The 13,289-nt window shown below is 41.0% G+C and overlaps 1 protein-coding gene across 1 annotated transcript in view; it reads left to right on the top strand.

Moving 5' to 3' along the window:
- The window catches only part of hcn1 (hyperpolarization activated cyclic nucleotide-gated potassium channel 1), a 78,671-nt gene extending 65,382 nt beyond the window's left edge, over positions 1 to 13,289 (top strand). The window contains exon 8 of the mRNA XM_077497331.1: positions 8,784 to 13,289. Coding sequence (XP_077353457.1) covers positions 8,784 to 9,817 — 1,034 coding nt within the window. The 3' untranslated portion in view covers positions 9,818 to 13,289. The remainder of the gene's footprint in view (positions 1 to 8,783) is intronic.

Here is a 13,289-nt window from a genome sequence, read left to right as displayed (position 1 = left end):
TGGCCCCAATATGATAAAACCGAACACCTTGAGTCACTGATCCAGTATCAAATTCAATGGAGAATGCCACTTTTGATTTACTGACAGGGTGCTTAAAAAAGGAAATAAACTATTAAAGACAATAACCGCCATTAAACTACAACAAATGTACACCTGCAACAATTAAAATCTGGATTTTATTATCTTTAGTCATTGATATGGGTTTGGGTCCAAAAGTCATTTATTGAGTGATTTATGACACTACTGACAATAAAGCTCAAACTACAAGAAATGCCCACATGCAAGCAATCAAAACGTGCACCTGGATTTTACATTTTGTTGTTAAAATGATTAATGGCTTTTATAAAACAAGACAAAAGCAGACCCTAAACAGAGAGAATATAAAATACCACTTGTGTCGAGAAGCGGTTGATTTATGACACCCCACACAATGAAGCGATAAATGGCTAGAATGGTTTAATAACCATCATTAAACGACAACAATTGTGCACCTGGAAGAAATCAAATAGACATCTGGGTTTGTTGATGAAACGACAAATGGACCCCCAAAGAAACAATAAAAAGGCAGACCTAGAAGAAATTAAAATATGGATTTGCAGCATGTCATAAATCAATCACTTTTTTTTTTGCATCGGCCGTATTCTCTTTCCACATTGGAGGTTCCACTGTAATACGGAACAAATACCTTTTCATCCACAACTTCTTCTTGAGATGCTAACCTTATTACACCGCAGAATGAGAACACAAGACATTTTGTTGTTGGGCTGCCTTTTTGGCTACTTCCGTTGCACTGATTACCCCACAAACATGAAAGGCTGCGCAGGCTCCACTTTTCCCACAACGCCGCTCACTCGGCTGGGCGGCTGGAGCCGAGCCCAGCGTCTTCCTCCGACCATACGCTCAGCTCAGCGTTCTTTTTCGGCTAATTACACGCTCACACAAGCAACCAAAGCACACTGTGTATCCGTGTATTGTCATATGTAGCCTTTCAAAAATAGCACACGGTGATTTAAGTCTTAACAACACCCATTGGTAGCAATCTCCCTTTTCAATGTGTTTTTTTTTTTTTTTTTGTACTAATGGGAAGTTTGCAATGTGCCTATTATGTTGTCAGTGGTGGAGCTGCGGTGTTTATTTACCTGTTCCTGTTGCTTTTCACTGTCGTGTCCATGTATTTGTGCGCCCTTCAGCTGCGTCAATACGCCCGATTGTGGTCTTATTACACCGAGTTAGTGTAACCGTGTCAGGACACTCTGCTCCAATGCAACGCAACACATTGATTAGCACCACTCAACCAAGACGACACGCGGGTTTCACGTAATCAAGGCAACCTTTTCTCCTCGGAATGACGTCCGTGTGCAACAAGCATGCTGCAGATTATATTAGTTGTTATCGAAACTTATTTATTAAAAGTTGTTTATGAACATGTTTAAAACATATGAACAGCGGGTGTTTACCCATGCAAAACTTCAGTAAAATTAACAGATTTCCTCAGCTAGTGGCCAACTTGCCTACAAATATTGGCATTTACTTAGCTGCAGTGTGTGTGAATTGAAAATACTGGTTTTCCCTACTCTGCTAGCTCCTCTTCTATTGGAGGCACTTGACTGGCGCTCTCGAATATCACCTTTTTCAATTTGAGGCACGCTTATGGTAGCGGGACGAGCAATTCTTCATTCGGTGGTGCGTGGCCTTCGCTATGGTCACAATGAACGGGTTGGTTGACGGCATGCTGTCTCATAAGTGCAGTGTGAAAAGCAGCTTTTTTTGCTCACAGCAAGTTTGCTGTGATTTCAAAAGTTTAGAGGTCAAATTAAATTCATATATAAAGGCATGTAGATTCTTCCCGAAGTTGAATCTCGCTAATTTAATGTGAGTAGTGTATGCTTCCATTTCCATGTAGTGTGAACCTTGGTAAAAATTCATTCTCACTTTAATGTGATTATGCCAAAATCATACTTTCAATTTCCATCTCAGTCTCGCTGCTATTCAAGTAATTCATGGCTTTCTTTTTATTATTAAAAAAAATGTGAAAAAATACATTATAATTGTTGTATCATGACGTAAATCCAAGGAGACGGGGTTGCATTCTTCAGTGTGGAGTAAGGCGTCTAAATTTATCTGTAGCCTTTCACAACATGATGCCCTTTAATCTGAGTGACAATCTGCATTTGCCCTTTTTCCTGTTATATTAAAAAATAAAATAAAATAAATAAATAATAAAAACAGCCGCCCACTGAGTGACACCTTTCAGAGCGGCTTCACTTCCTGTCCCGCCCACCACCAGAGATGGCAAATCCAGGTCCGGAAAGTAAAAACCCAGCCACAGTTTTTCTTTAGTCCCTTGTGCTAGCTAGCTAGCTAGCTCTCTAGCAGGTATCTGACCACTGGGGAGCTAGCTAGGGAGCTAGCTAGCTCGCATCATAGTGACAGGACTACAAAATTAGGAGTTTAAGGATTATGCTACAAATGACATTAAATACACAGCATATTACCGAGGTGGCAAATCCAGGTCCAGGTGCTAGCTAGCAAGCTCCCTAGCTAGCTCCCCCAATGTTCAGTTACCTGCTAGGGAGCTAGCTAGCTAGCACAAGAGCCTAAAGCCAAACTGTGGCAGGGTTTTTACTTTCTGGACCTGGATTTGCCACCTCTGCCCACCACCACCAAACAGGGGAGTTTGTCTCATACAAGGGAAGACGCGTGCGTTGTCATGACTGTATCGTTTCTCTCTCTTTCTCTTCATATATTTACGTCTGAACTGCATTTGGTTACATGCTTGTCTTGCTCTTATTTAAGAAAAGAAAAAAAAAAAGAAAAAAAAAAGTACCGTGTTGCACATTTGACGTGATCTTTTATCTATCTAAAAATCACCTGACCAGGAGTCCGTCTTGAGACGAGCTCTTCTCGTTTTCAAGAGTGTCCTGGGCGACGAGTAGGCACCAGGTAAACACTTCATTCCAGTTGCAACATTCGAACAGCGGCTTAATTTAAAAAAAAAAAAAAAAAAAAATAGTGTACCAACAGAGACTGGCTTAGTTGGACCCGCCCCCAAATTCATTCTCCAAAAGCTTCTTGTCCCCCACCCCTTCCCTCCTCCACATTAGGATACATACACATAATTCCAACCATCCACGCTTGTCCTCGGATGGACACATACCAACCAGGGAGACAATCCAGGAAACAAAGATGCCCCATTCACATGCTTTTTTTTTTTTTTTTTTGCTTTCACATTGTAGAATAACCACCTGGACTTATTGCGCATCAAATCTGCAAATTAGTAAATCTTTACTAATGCAAGCCACCACCATCTTGTTTTTGTTACATGGCATTACTTACTCAAATGTTTTCGCTTTTGTTTGTGTGGGTAAAATCTGATTTCTTCGTTAAAGCCACACATTCCAACTTTAGAATCATCAGTCAACAAGGAGCTGATTTTCTGCAGCATGACCATAATTGAGTGATTGATCACATTTTGCTATGAATAAATGTTGAGTTGTCCTTAAAAGCAGGGATGGGGAGCCTTTTGTATTTTTTGCGGCTTGCGAGGACACTTGTTCTGGCCCGCCATGCATTCCAAAAATAAAAGCCCAACCTATTTTACCTACAAATGCTCGTGCTCATTTGTTTTGCAATATTTTGCCCTAACCGTATAAAGCCTGAACCATGAAATATGTGAGAGAAAATTCTGATTCTGTGTGAATAGAATCTTTATTGTCCCTTTTGAACAAAGAAACAAAAAAATTTGTCATATTTGATACATCCGGTCACAATGCTTTAAATTCGCACATTTATAAACAGATATGTCAAACATATTAGTATTTTCAAAAATCAGAATGAACATTTCCCACTAGTCTAGGTGTCTCTCCTTTTCTCAATTGTGGCGATCTTGCAAGGACGCTTGAAAAGCTATTAGCTGGGTGTTACTGCCCTCTAATGGATCATCCATGCAATGCATGTGTCAGAATATATACGTCAGTTTTTTAATGGAGGAAAAAATATATTGTCATGAAATAGTGTTTTATTTAATATGATACATTTGGCGTTATAGGGTTATTAAATGAATATGACTGTCCTTAAAAAGGTTTCCACCCCTGCCTTAAAGGAATACTTTTGACTATACTTTTTTTTTTTTTTTTTTTTTTTTTAATTTAGGCACATTGATCATGATTTCAGTCACGTTTGTTTTCATGTTAATGTTCAGGTTTGTTTGTATAGCATGTGTTCACCAGTTTTCTTCTCATTTCTTACAACTGTATTCATATTTCTGTTTTCATGCTTTGTTTATTTATGTGTTTTTATTAGTATATTTGTGACTTATCTTGGTGGTAATGTATTGAGTTATAATTACATATATTCAGTTCTAAAGGTTATTTTTCCTTATCCTTTGTTATTTCAAGTCATGAGTGATATTCTTATTTTTTATTTTTTTTCCCTGTGGGTTTCGATTTATAATTTCCAGAGCTGAGCAAAACCTTCGATACATCGGCCCATCATTGACCGATGGCCACCTTTCAGCGAGTGCTTTATGACATCAAGGCTCGAAAAAAAATACATGGACCGAGAAGGACCCTTTGTACTGATGGACGTAAATCTGCTTCAGCCAGTCTTCAGTCCGTGTATTTTTTTTTTTTTAGGCAAAAGGTGGGCGTCAATCAATGACGCCGGGTCAATGTTGTTATGTTCTGGGGTTGGATCCCAAAAACGCAGAAACAAATAAGAGGTTAACACTTTATTTGCATAACATCAAGAGGCGAGGAACTAACTTGACTAGACCAGAAACAAAGAGAAGTCATCGAGGAACAGAGGAGAAGGCGGCCTGCTGGACAGATGACAGATGAATAAATCGGCCCCAACACACTTCTCATAGCGAATGGATCTGATTGGCTGTGGCCAGACATGTGGCTAATAGGACTGACATGGAATTATCTGATTGGCTGTTGACCTGATAAAGAGATTAAAGATTCCTGACATCACATAGCTTCTGACCAGTTAAAAAATATTAAAGATTCCTGACACCACATAGCTTCTGACCAGTTGGAACTAGCTGCTGATTAGATGTTGATTGCACCAGTTCAAATAAAACCAAACATCGGACATTTGCCACAAACAAAACACAGTCATGACAAATGTAATGATGGTTTTGCCCAGTTCTGATCATTTTGAATTTTCCAATTTTGTTGTGGATACAACATCTCGCAGTTTGAAGTTAATTCCCTGCGATTGGCTGGCGACCAGTTCAAAGCGTGTCGCTATATTTTTTTGTTGTCAAAGCAGCTATGTGAGTGTTCTGAATTGTTTACTGTTCTTCCAATCTGCAGAGATAAATCCTGTCACCTTTAAAAATGCCATAAAAACAGCATTGTAAGTCAACTGGTAGTCGGTGGTGCTAGCTGTAGCCCGTAGTGAGAAAGCACAGTCCACAGAGGTGACATCAATCCTTTTCAAAGCTGACGCGAGTTTGTTCGTTTACCTGCGGCCTTGAGCGGAAACTCCGCCGTCCAAGCGGAGAAGTGTTCGTCCCCTGGAGGACGGACGGAGTCTCCGTGATGGAGTGACTGGAGGTTGAAGCCTTGAGCGCACTTGGCGTCCACTCCGTCTTCTTTAGCCAGCAACGTTATGTCACGGGGCTGTCGATACGCAAGACCCGCAGGGATTGCGAGAAGTACGTCTTTTGGCGTGGACGGCCTCAGTCACTGCATCATCATGATAGAACAGGTCTTAAAAGGACAAGCCCATCTGCTGAAATGTACCACAGTGTAATGTTACATGAATTATATAAAGGAAAAAAGATTGTTAGATGCATTATTATAGTATTTCAAGAAATTAATTATAATATTACAAAAATTGTAGTAGTACAGTGGGTCTATGCGATGACGTAACCTAAATATGCCGGAACATCAAGAAGTATAATTATGTGCTATCATTAGTATTTCTAACCTATGCTAATGCTGTAATAAAGTCATAATTATAGCTGATACTTATATTAAAAAAGACATCATAGACTGTAAATATAATTCAATCAAATGCATAATCTAAATGAGTACATATTGTATTGTATTCTTACGCCGCTGCGAAATCTAGTACCTAAGCCGACACCGTCATAAACTTTGGAAACCCCTGGAGTAATACAAGAAAAAGAGAAATTATGATGAAATAAGAAATATTGCAAGGCTGATTTGGTGGAAAAAGTCTGGAATGTTTTCTTGTTATATTATGAGAATAGCTGTCATGTTGCGACAATCAGAGTATTATTATTAAGAAGAAAAATAAACCGCTCTAGTAGCGTAGTGGTAAATGCTGCTCGCTTCCACGTATAGCAGCCCTTTCGATTCCGATTCATTGCCGTGGTTTATCCTCGTATCGTGTCCGAATCAGGCCCGGATGCCTGCCAATGGGTAAAACCTCATCAACGCGAGCTGCCATGATGCATGTTCAAACCATGCGTACGAAAATTGTTTGCTGGGCCCGTGGGCGCAGCGTGCCCTTTATGACGCATAATTAGTCCATTTTCAATTTGAATCAATTGTATGCAAGGCCGCAGGGAGCTCTACGGTGCGTACAACACCCACTGTGGAGACTTTTTTTTTTTTTTTAAAGCTGTATGGGAGGAATTATGCAATGTTCTAATTTAATTGTGCGGTCCAGTTGGAAGCGCGATTGGTTCATACATAAATATGAACGTCACCTCAAAAGCACTCTGTGGTAGAGTAGTCCTTTTCTTTTTTCTTGACTTTGTCTTAAGAAGTGGATATTGTAAGGTGTCTTTGTGTGACGTGTGTTAGTCCTTGTGGTTTGAATAGCCCGTGACTTTCAATTAGACTTAGGTGTCGTCTTTGGGAGGGAAAGTGTCCAGCGTGGTGACGCGCGGTTGCGACTCATCAGTATTCCGTCTTTGGTCAGCACTTTTCCGCCAGTCGACGCCACACGTAATCTTTGTCTCCTTATGTGTCCTTCACCCCTTCCTCTCAGACCCCTCTAGTCGCCATCGCCAACATCACCTTTCAGTGTACCTTCACACCTCACGTTCCATACCACCCAGTTTAGTGGATGTGTAAAAGGTGCAGCTTGAAGACCTGAGAAATTAGCTTGGTCAAGTCCAGAGATGGGAAAAATACTCACACTGTGTACTTAAGTAGAAGTTACAGATACTTGTCGATAACAAAAAATACTTGGGTAACTTAAATAGCACAAAAAATTCTGGAATGCATTTAGGTTTAGCAGAAGGTAATTTTTACTATCAGTTATAGTACAATATTTGTTGTTGCTAGGCTAAAAACAAACAAACAAAAATCTTGTTTCATGTTGTGTGACCAGATTTTCAAAGTGGAAGAAAAAAACAGGACCCTACAATTTCACTGAGAATCAAATCTATAATAATTTCTTAACAAGAAAGAACTACCCGGTACTTGAAACAAATGTAATCGCGAGTCAGTCTAGTGACTGGTAGCTGTTTTTTTTACTTAAGCTAATGCTAAATGCTATCTTGCTTGTTTTATAATTCAACAGTGCTGCATTCGAGGAACAGGGAGTGTGTACGGGAACGCCCCCTTGAACACGGAAATCCCACTTGCGAAGTCGGGGGGAAGAACCTTACTTCACCGTCAACTTCAATGTGACGTCAGTTGTAGTAATAATATTAATAATAATTATTATTAGAATAAAATATAATACTGCCAAAATCCGGCTGAGATAGGCTCCAGCACCCCCCACGACCCTTGTGAGGAATAAGCGGTCAAGAAAATGGATGGATGGATAAAATATAATATAACAATATAATAATATAAAAATATGATAATATAATGTAAAAATATAAATAAATACATTTCAATTTACAATAAATATAAAAAATATAAAAAAAATAATATAATCAAATAAATGCAGCATTAGTAAGTAGCTGTAGCATTAGGCTCGTAAGACTACAATTCCCATGATTCATAGACATGGAAGCAGGAAGTAGTTTGAGTTTCAGTACGATGAAAACGGCAACTTGCAAGCGTTTTACATACGGATGCGAATAACATCACAAATGTGAAAGTAAATAAGAACAAATTTTAGTCTATAGTGTGATTGACACACACATGACCCAAATAATTGGCTTGCTGACTGGACTAACTTAAAAAAATAAAAATAAAAATGGGACACGGGATGGGATGTGTAAAAGTAAGACAAAACAATGGGGCTGGCAAAATACGCTGAGAATCCGCCAAGGCTCAAAACTGCGACTGTCCCAAATTCGGGACGTCCATTCAACCTAGTTAGTCACGTCACCAAGAGCTAGCTAACGACATTCATGCTATCAAGACGTGCTCCCATAGCTTTACTAACGTAGTAAAGTGATTAACAAAAAATTTGAAATTAGCTAATGATAACAACTGGAAAATCTAAATCTTACCTGTGCGTGTTATTTTAACGATTCACCATGAGCACACCTGTAGCCAGTTAACACCAAACAATTTCTCTTCCATAAGGCAATGGAAGCCATTTCTCGTGGTTCCAGGTTCATGTTCTTGCCTTTCAACCATTTTCAGCTGCGGTTGACTTTACCACACTGTACTTACATCTTTTTTGATATGGCTTAATAAGCTAACAAGCCCATTTTGATAAAACAAAAAGTATGGGAGTAAAAGTAAAATGTTGAAACGAAACGTATAGGTGGTTCTTTGGCACCTCCGGTCAAGTCTTCAAGCTGCATCATGATCTTGTTTGCCGTTCCTGTTCCTGTTCCTGTTCCTGTGTGCGCCCTTAGCCAGGCCAGCTCACCTCTCTCGAATGCTCCCCAACAGGGAAGAAGAACTCATTGCTGCTGCAGAAGTTCCAGAAGGACCTGAACGCCGGCGTTTTCAACACGCAGGAAAACGAGATCTTGAAGCAGATCATTCGCCAGGACCGGGAGATGGTGATGATGGTGGACCGCAAGCAGTCGGTCAGCGGGATGAACTCGACGCCGATGTCCGGCAACTCCATCATTAACTCGCCAGCGCAGCCGCCCTTCTCCGCCGCCTTCGGGATGAGTCAGTTCCAGCAGTCGTCGGTACCTTTGACCTACAGTGCTTCAGCTATCGCCAACGCCTCCGCCGCACGCATGCTGCCGGTGGCCGCCGCCGCCGCCCTCTATCCCGCCGCCAGCGTTTCCCACCTGGGTTCCTCCTCCGCCATCATGTCGCCGTGCTCCTTCACGGCCGCCATGTGCAGCCCGCCCGTACAGACGCCGCTAGCCAGCCGGAGCTTCCAGTACGGCTCTCCCACCGCGTCCCAGCTGTCGCTCATCCAGCAGCCGTCGCAGCTTAGCCAGCCGCCGCCCGTGTCGGCCACCGGCGGCGCGACGCAGCAGCAGTCGCCGCAACAGCAGCAGCAGCAGGTCCCTTCGCCCCAGCGAGGGGACGTCCACAAGAGCACGCAGGCTCTGCAGTCGGGCAGCTTGAGTCGAGACGTGCGACACTTGTCGGCGTCGCAGCCGTCCCTGCCCCACGACGTCTCGCTCGGGCCGCGGGCGCCACAGGCCTCGGGCGACTCTCTGGCCTCCATCGCGCCGCCCGCGCCCACCGCGGCGGCGGCGGCGGCGGCGGCCATCCAGGGGTTGAGTCTCCAAAGCGGCATCCGCACCACGGTCCCCCAGCGGGTCAATTTGTTCCGGCAGATGTCGTCGGGGGCCCTGCCACCCGTACGCACCACGTCCGCGGCGGCGGCGGCGGCGGCGGCGGCGGCAGCCTCGTCGTCGTCAAGCCAGCACAGGGATTCCCCTGGCTCTCGGAGAGATTCTGTCCTGAGCAGTACGGAGACTGAACAAGACAAAATGCGCTTTGCATCTAATTTATGATCCCATTTTTTTTTTTAAGTTTTATTTTATTTTGGGTTTTTTTTCCAACCATGGAGGAGTTCCAAACTACTTCAGCATTGTTTTCTCAGATAACCTCATTGAAATTGTGTACATTCAAAGCCCTTGTATTATATTTTAGACATATTGTCATCCTACTTAAGAATGTATATTATACAGATAATCTCTTTTACTTTTATGCCATATCTATGAATATATACACATATCTGGTATATGGCCTGTATGTGTGTGTGTATATATATATAGTACGAATGGGAGCGTTGGGAGAATGTGCGAGTGCATGCGTGTTGAAATCCAATTATAATATATTTCGCAATGGCAATTGAAAAAAAGCTGTAGTATAAAAAACATGTCTTCCTTTCTGAGAGATATAATGAATTATATATCATGTATGAATTTTTATTTATATATTTATGATTTTTTTTTTTTTTTTTAAACCTGGAATGCATTACGGATTGTGACTTCCTTTTCCACCAACGAGGAAGAAACAGCGTTTAGCGCCACTGTGGAATCATACGTGCAAAGCAAACACTTGCAAATCATCTTTTAAAAAAAAACAAAACAAAGAAGAACAACAAAAAAAAGCACACGCTCACACGCAAGGAATTTTCTGGACTTTCAGAAACTAACACCGTACGGAAAGTGTTTGCAACCTCAACAGTGTTAAGGGAATGAATAACAGAAAATGCTGCTTCAAGACGAGCGTGACGAATGGACGAAAGGACGGATGGGTGCGTTTGTTTTCTATTCCTCATTTGGGATGGTTGAAATGTGATAAAACGATGAACGATAGAAAAAAAAAAAGAAAACCCTGTGTATATTTATAATATTTATAAACTAAAGAATTATCACCATTATGCAATAGACTGTGACATAAAGATTACCTATACGTGTGCTGTAAATAATTTTTGTAGAGCTAGTATTTACAGATACTGTGTGGTGCATTCTCTCTATCATAAACAAATGTCTTACTTCTGTCGGGGAACCTAGCTAACTCACCTACAAGCGACAAAGCTGGCAAACGAACCTTAATGCAAAAAAATAAAATAAAAAAAGAACATGCAGCCTGCTAATGAAAAGGTTTAGCAAGAATCCTGCTGTGCTCAAGTGAATTTTGTTGTTTGTATTTTATTTTTTTAGTAAATTGCGAATGCGTAATATATTATGATTAATCCCTATGAGAGCAATTACTATCTCCTTATTTGAAAACCCAACCTAAAAGTATTGGCACAAACATCCAAGTACCGTATTTTCCGCACTATAAGGCGCACTGCATTATAAGGCGCACCTCATTATAAGGCGCACCTTCAATGAATGACATATTTTAAAACTTTTTCCATATATAAGGCGCTACAGTAGAGGCTGGGGTTACGTTATGCATCCATTAGATGGTGCTGCGCTAAAGGGAATGTCAACAGATAGGTCAGTCAAACTTTATTAATAGATTACAAACCAGCTTTCTGACAACTCCATTCACTCCCAAAATGAATAAACAGCTGATTTATTATTTTCTCTGAGGTAAAGTATTAGCTAGCGATCCAAGATGGCGGGATCTTCTGCGCATGCGCGTCACCGATCGTACAGGGTCACCGATAGCGTCTTGACAGTGAGACCTCAATATTGATCCATATATATAAGGCGCACTGGATTATAAGGCGCAGGGTCAGCTTCTGAAAAAAAACGAAGGCTTTTAGGTGCCTCTTAAAATGCGGAAAATACGGTACTCTTAATTCTATTATGAACAAGCTTCCAAGCTAGTTTAATCTGCAACGTTGCTACATTAGTAGTACCCTGTAAAATGTCGTATGAGAGGACCACCGCAAACCAAGGAACCTCATGTTTTCGTGTTCACTGTCAACATGGTATCTGAAAGACTTGACACGTACTTTGTATGTAAAATCACAATATGAATGTGACTCAATGAAGCGAGCTTGAAGGTTTGGCGCATTATGGGATATCCAACCGAAACAATTCAAGACTTTAAAGTTTACCCAAAAAAAAAAAAGATTGCAAGGTTCTGCTGTTATGTTTGCATTAAGGTTCTACGTCTCATATGAATCCTTCCCCGGGGGCTCGTATGCGCTAAACCAACCCAAAAACGGACGCTGAACTTTCCTAGTAATGACCATGATTCTTTCCAGTTTACACCAGGTGGGTTCCAGTATCGTTGATGACCTCCAGCGCATTCCGTAAAAAAAAAAAAAAAAAAAAAGTCGGTTCGGCGTATCCGAGCCCTTCCGGGAACGAGCGTTTGGCTACCAGTTTGTGTCGATAGTGTACCGATATGATCCCAACGCCGCCGTCAATGAAAGCATGCACTGTCACAACAACAACAAAAAATCAAAAAACAATGTTGACGTTTAAATGTTGATGTTTGATTATGTTCACTGTCCGTCCGCCTCGATGTCGTCTGTGCGAGCATCGACGTTTCACATGGACATTCTTGCGTATTTGTGCCTAAACGATAGCCATGTTCCGCCCTTCTTCGGTTCATCCCGACGTTCCCTCTTTGTCACGTTTTTTTGTCTGTTCTTTAAACGGGAAAGGACTTTGCGACGACGGACAAATGTCTCAACAGCATCCAACTTCTTCAAAGCAGCTGTATTATTTTCTCTCTCATATTCACGCTATTTGTAAAGTTGTTTTTGTTCGGGGTGGGGGAGTGCAATTGAATGCAGTAAAATCACGCACGACAAGATGTACAAACGCCGAGCACCTTTCTTACTTTTTTTTTTTTTTTTTTTGTGACTAGCTACTTACGTTTGTGTAAGGAAACTGGCCAAAGCAAAAAAAAAAAAAAAAAGAAGAAGCCATTTGTCTTTGTTTTACGAATTGCACTTTTCAAGTTGAAAGTTGAATATATTTTTCGCTGGCAGATTTTCAACTAGGAGCACTTAATCATGAATCTGCCACATAGAAATGAGTGACGACGTATCGCAGGACTGTTGATTTGAGATGTTTTCTTTTATTGAGGGGCTTTTTGTCTTTTTTTTTTTTTTTTTTTTTTAAACTTGCCTTCAGTGGGAGTGCTTCCCAACTATGTGCTTTGGTTTCGTTTTTTTCTTTCCTCACTCTACCGATCACCGCTACCAGACGGGCATTAATGGCGACGTAACAAGCTTTTACACATTAGCAGCGTAGAGACCCTCAACAAACCAGCACATATGTTTGTATGTATATTCTCGATTTTGTTCTTTTTTTTTTTTTTAAGTCGTCGTTCGTCAGTTTGTTTGGTTGAGGCGGAAGAAAAATAGAGATGCAAAAAGAATTTCCGCAGAGGACGAGAGCCACATTTTTTGGTTTACTGAGTTTCTTCGCGGAGGAAAAGAAAGATTAATGTAAACTTTCTTACAACAATATGCAGACAAACAGTGTTTGTCAAAAAATCCTTTTGATTTTTCTTTTATTTTTGTTTTATTTTGTTTGTAAATAATAAACCTTTAAGAAATAGAAA

Source organism: Festucalex cinctus, chromosome 15 (assembly GCF_051991245.1).
Source record: "Festucalex cinctus isolate MCC-2025b chromosome 15, RoL_Fcin_1.0, whole genome shotgun sequence".
In the NCBI taxonomy this organism is placed as follows: domain Eukaryota; kingdom Metazoa; phylum Chordata; class Actinopteri; order Syngnathiformes; family Syngnathidae; genus Festucalex; species Festucalex cinctus.
The sequence above is the reverse complement of the archived record's forward strand: the minus strand, read 5'-3'. Positions and strand labels throughout refer to the sequence as shown.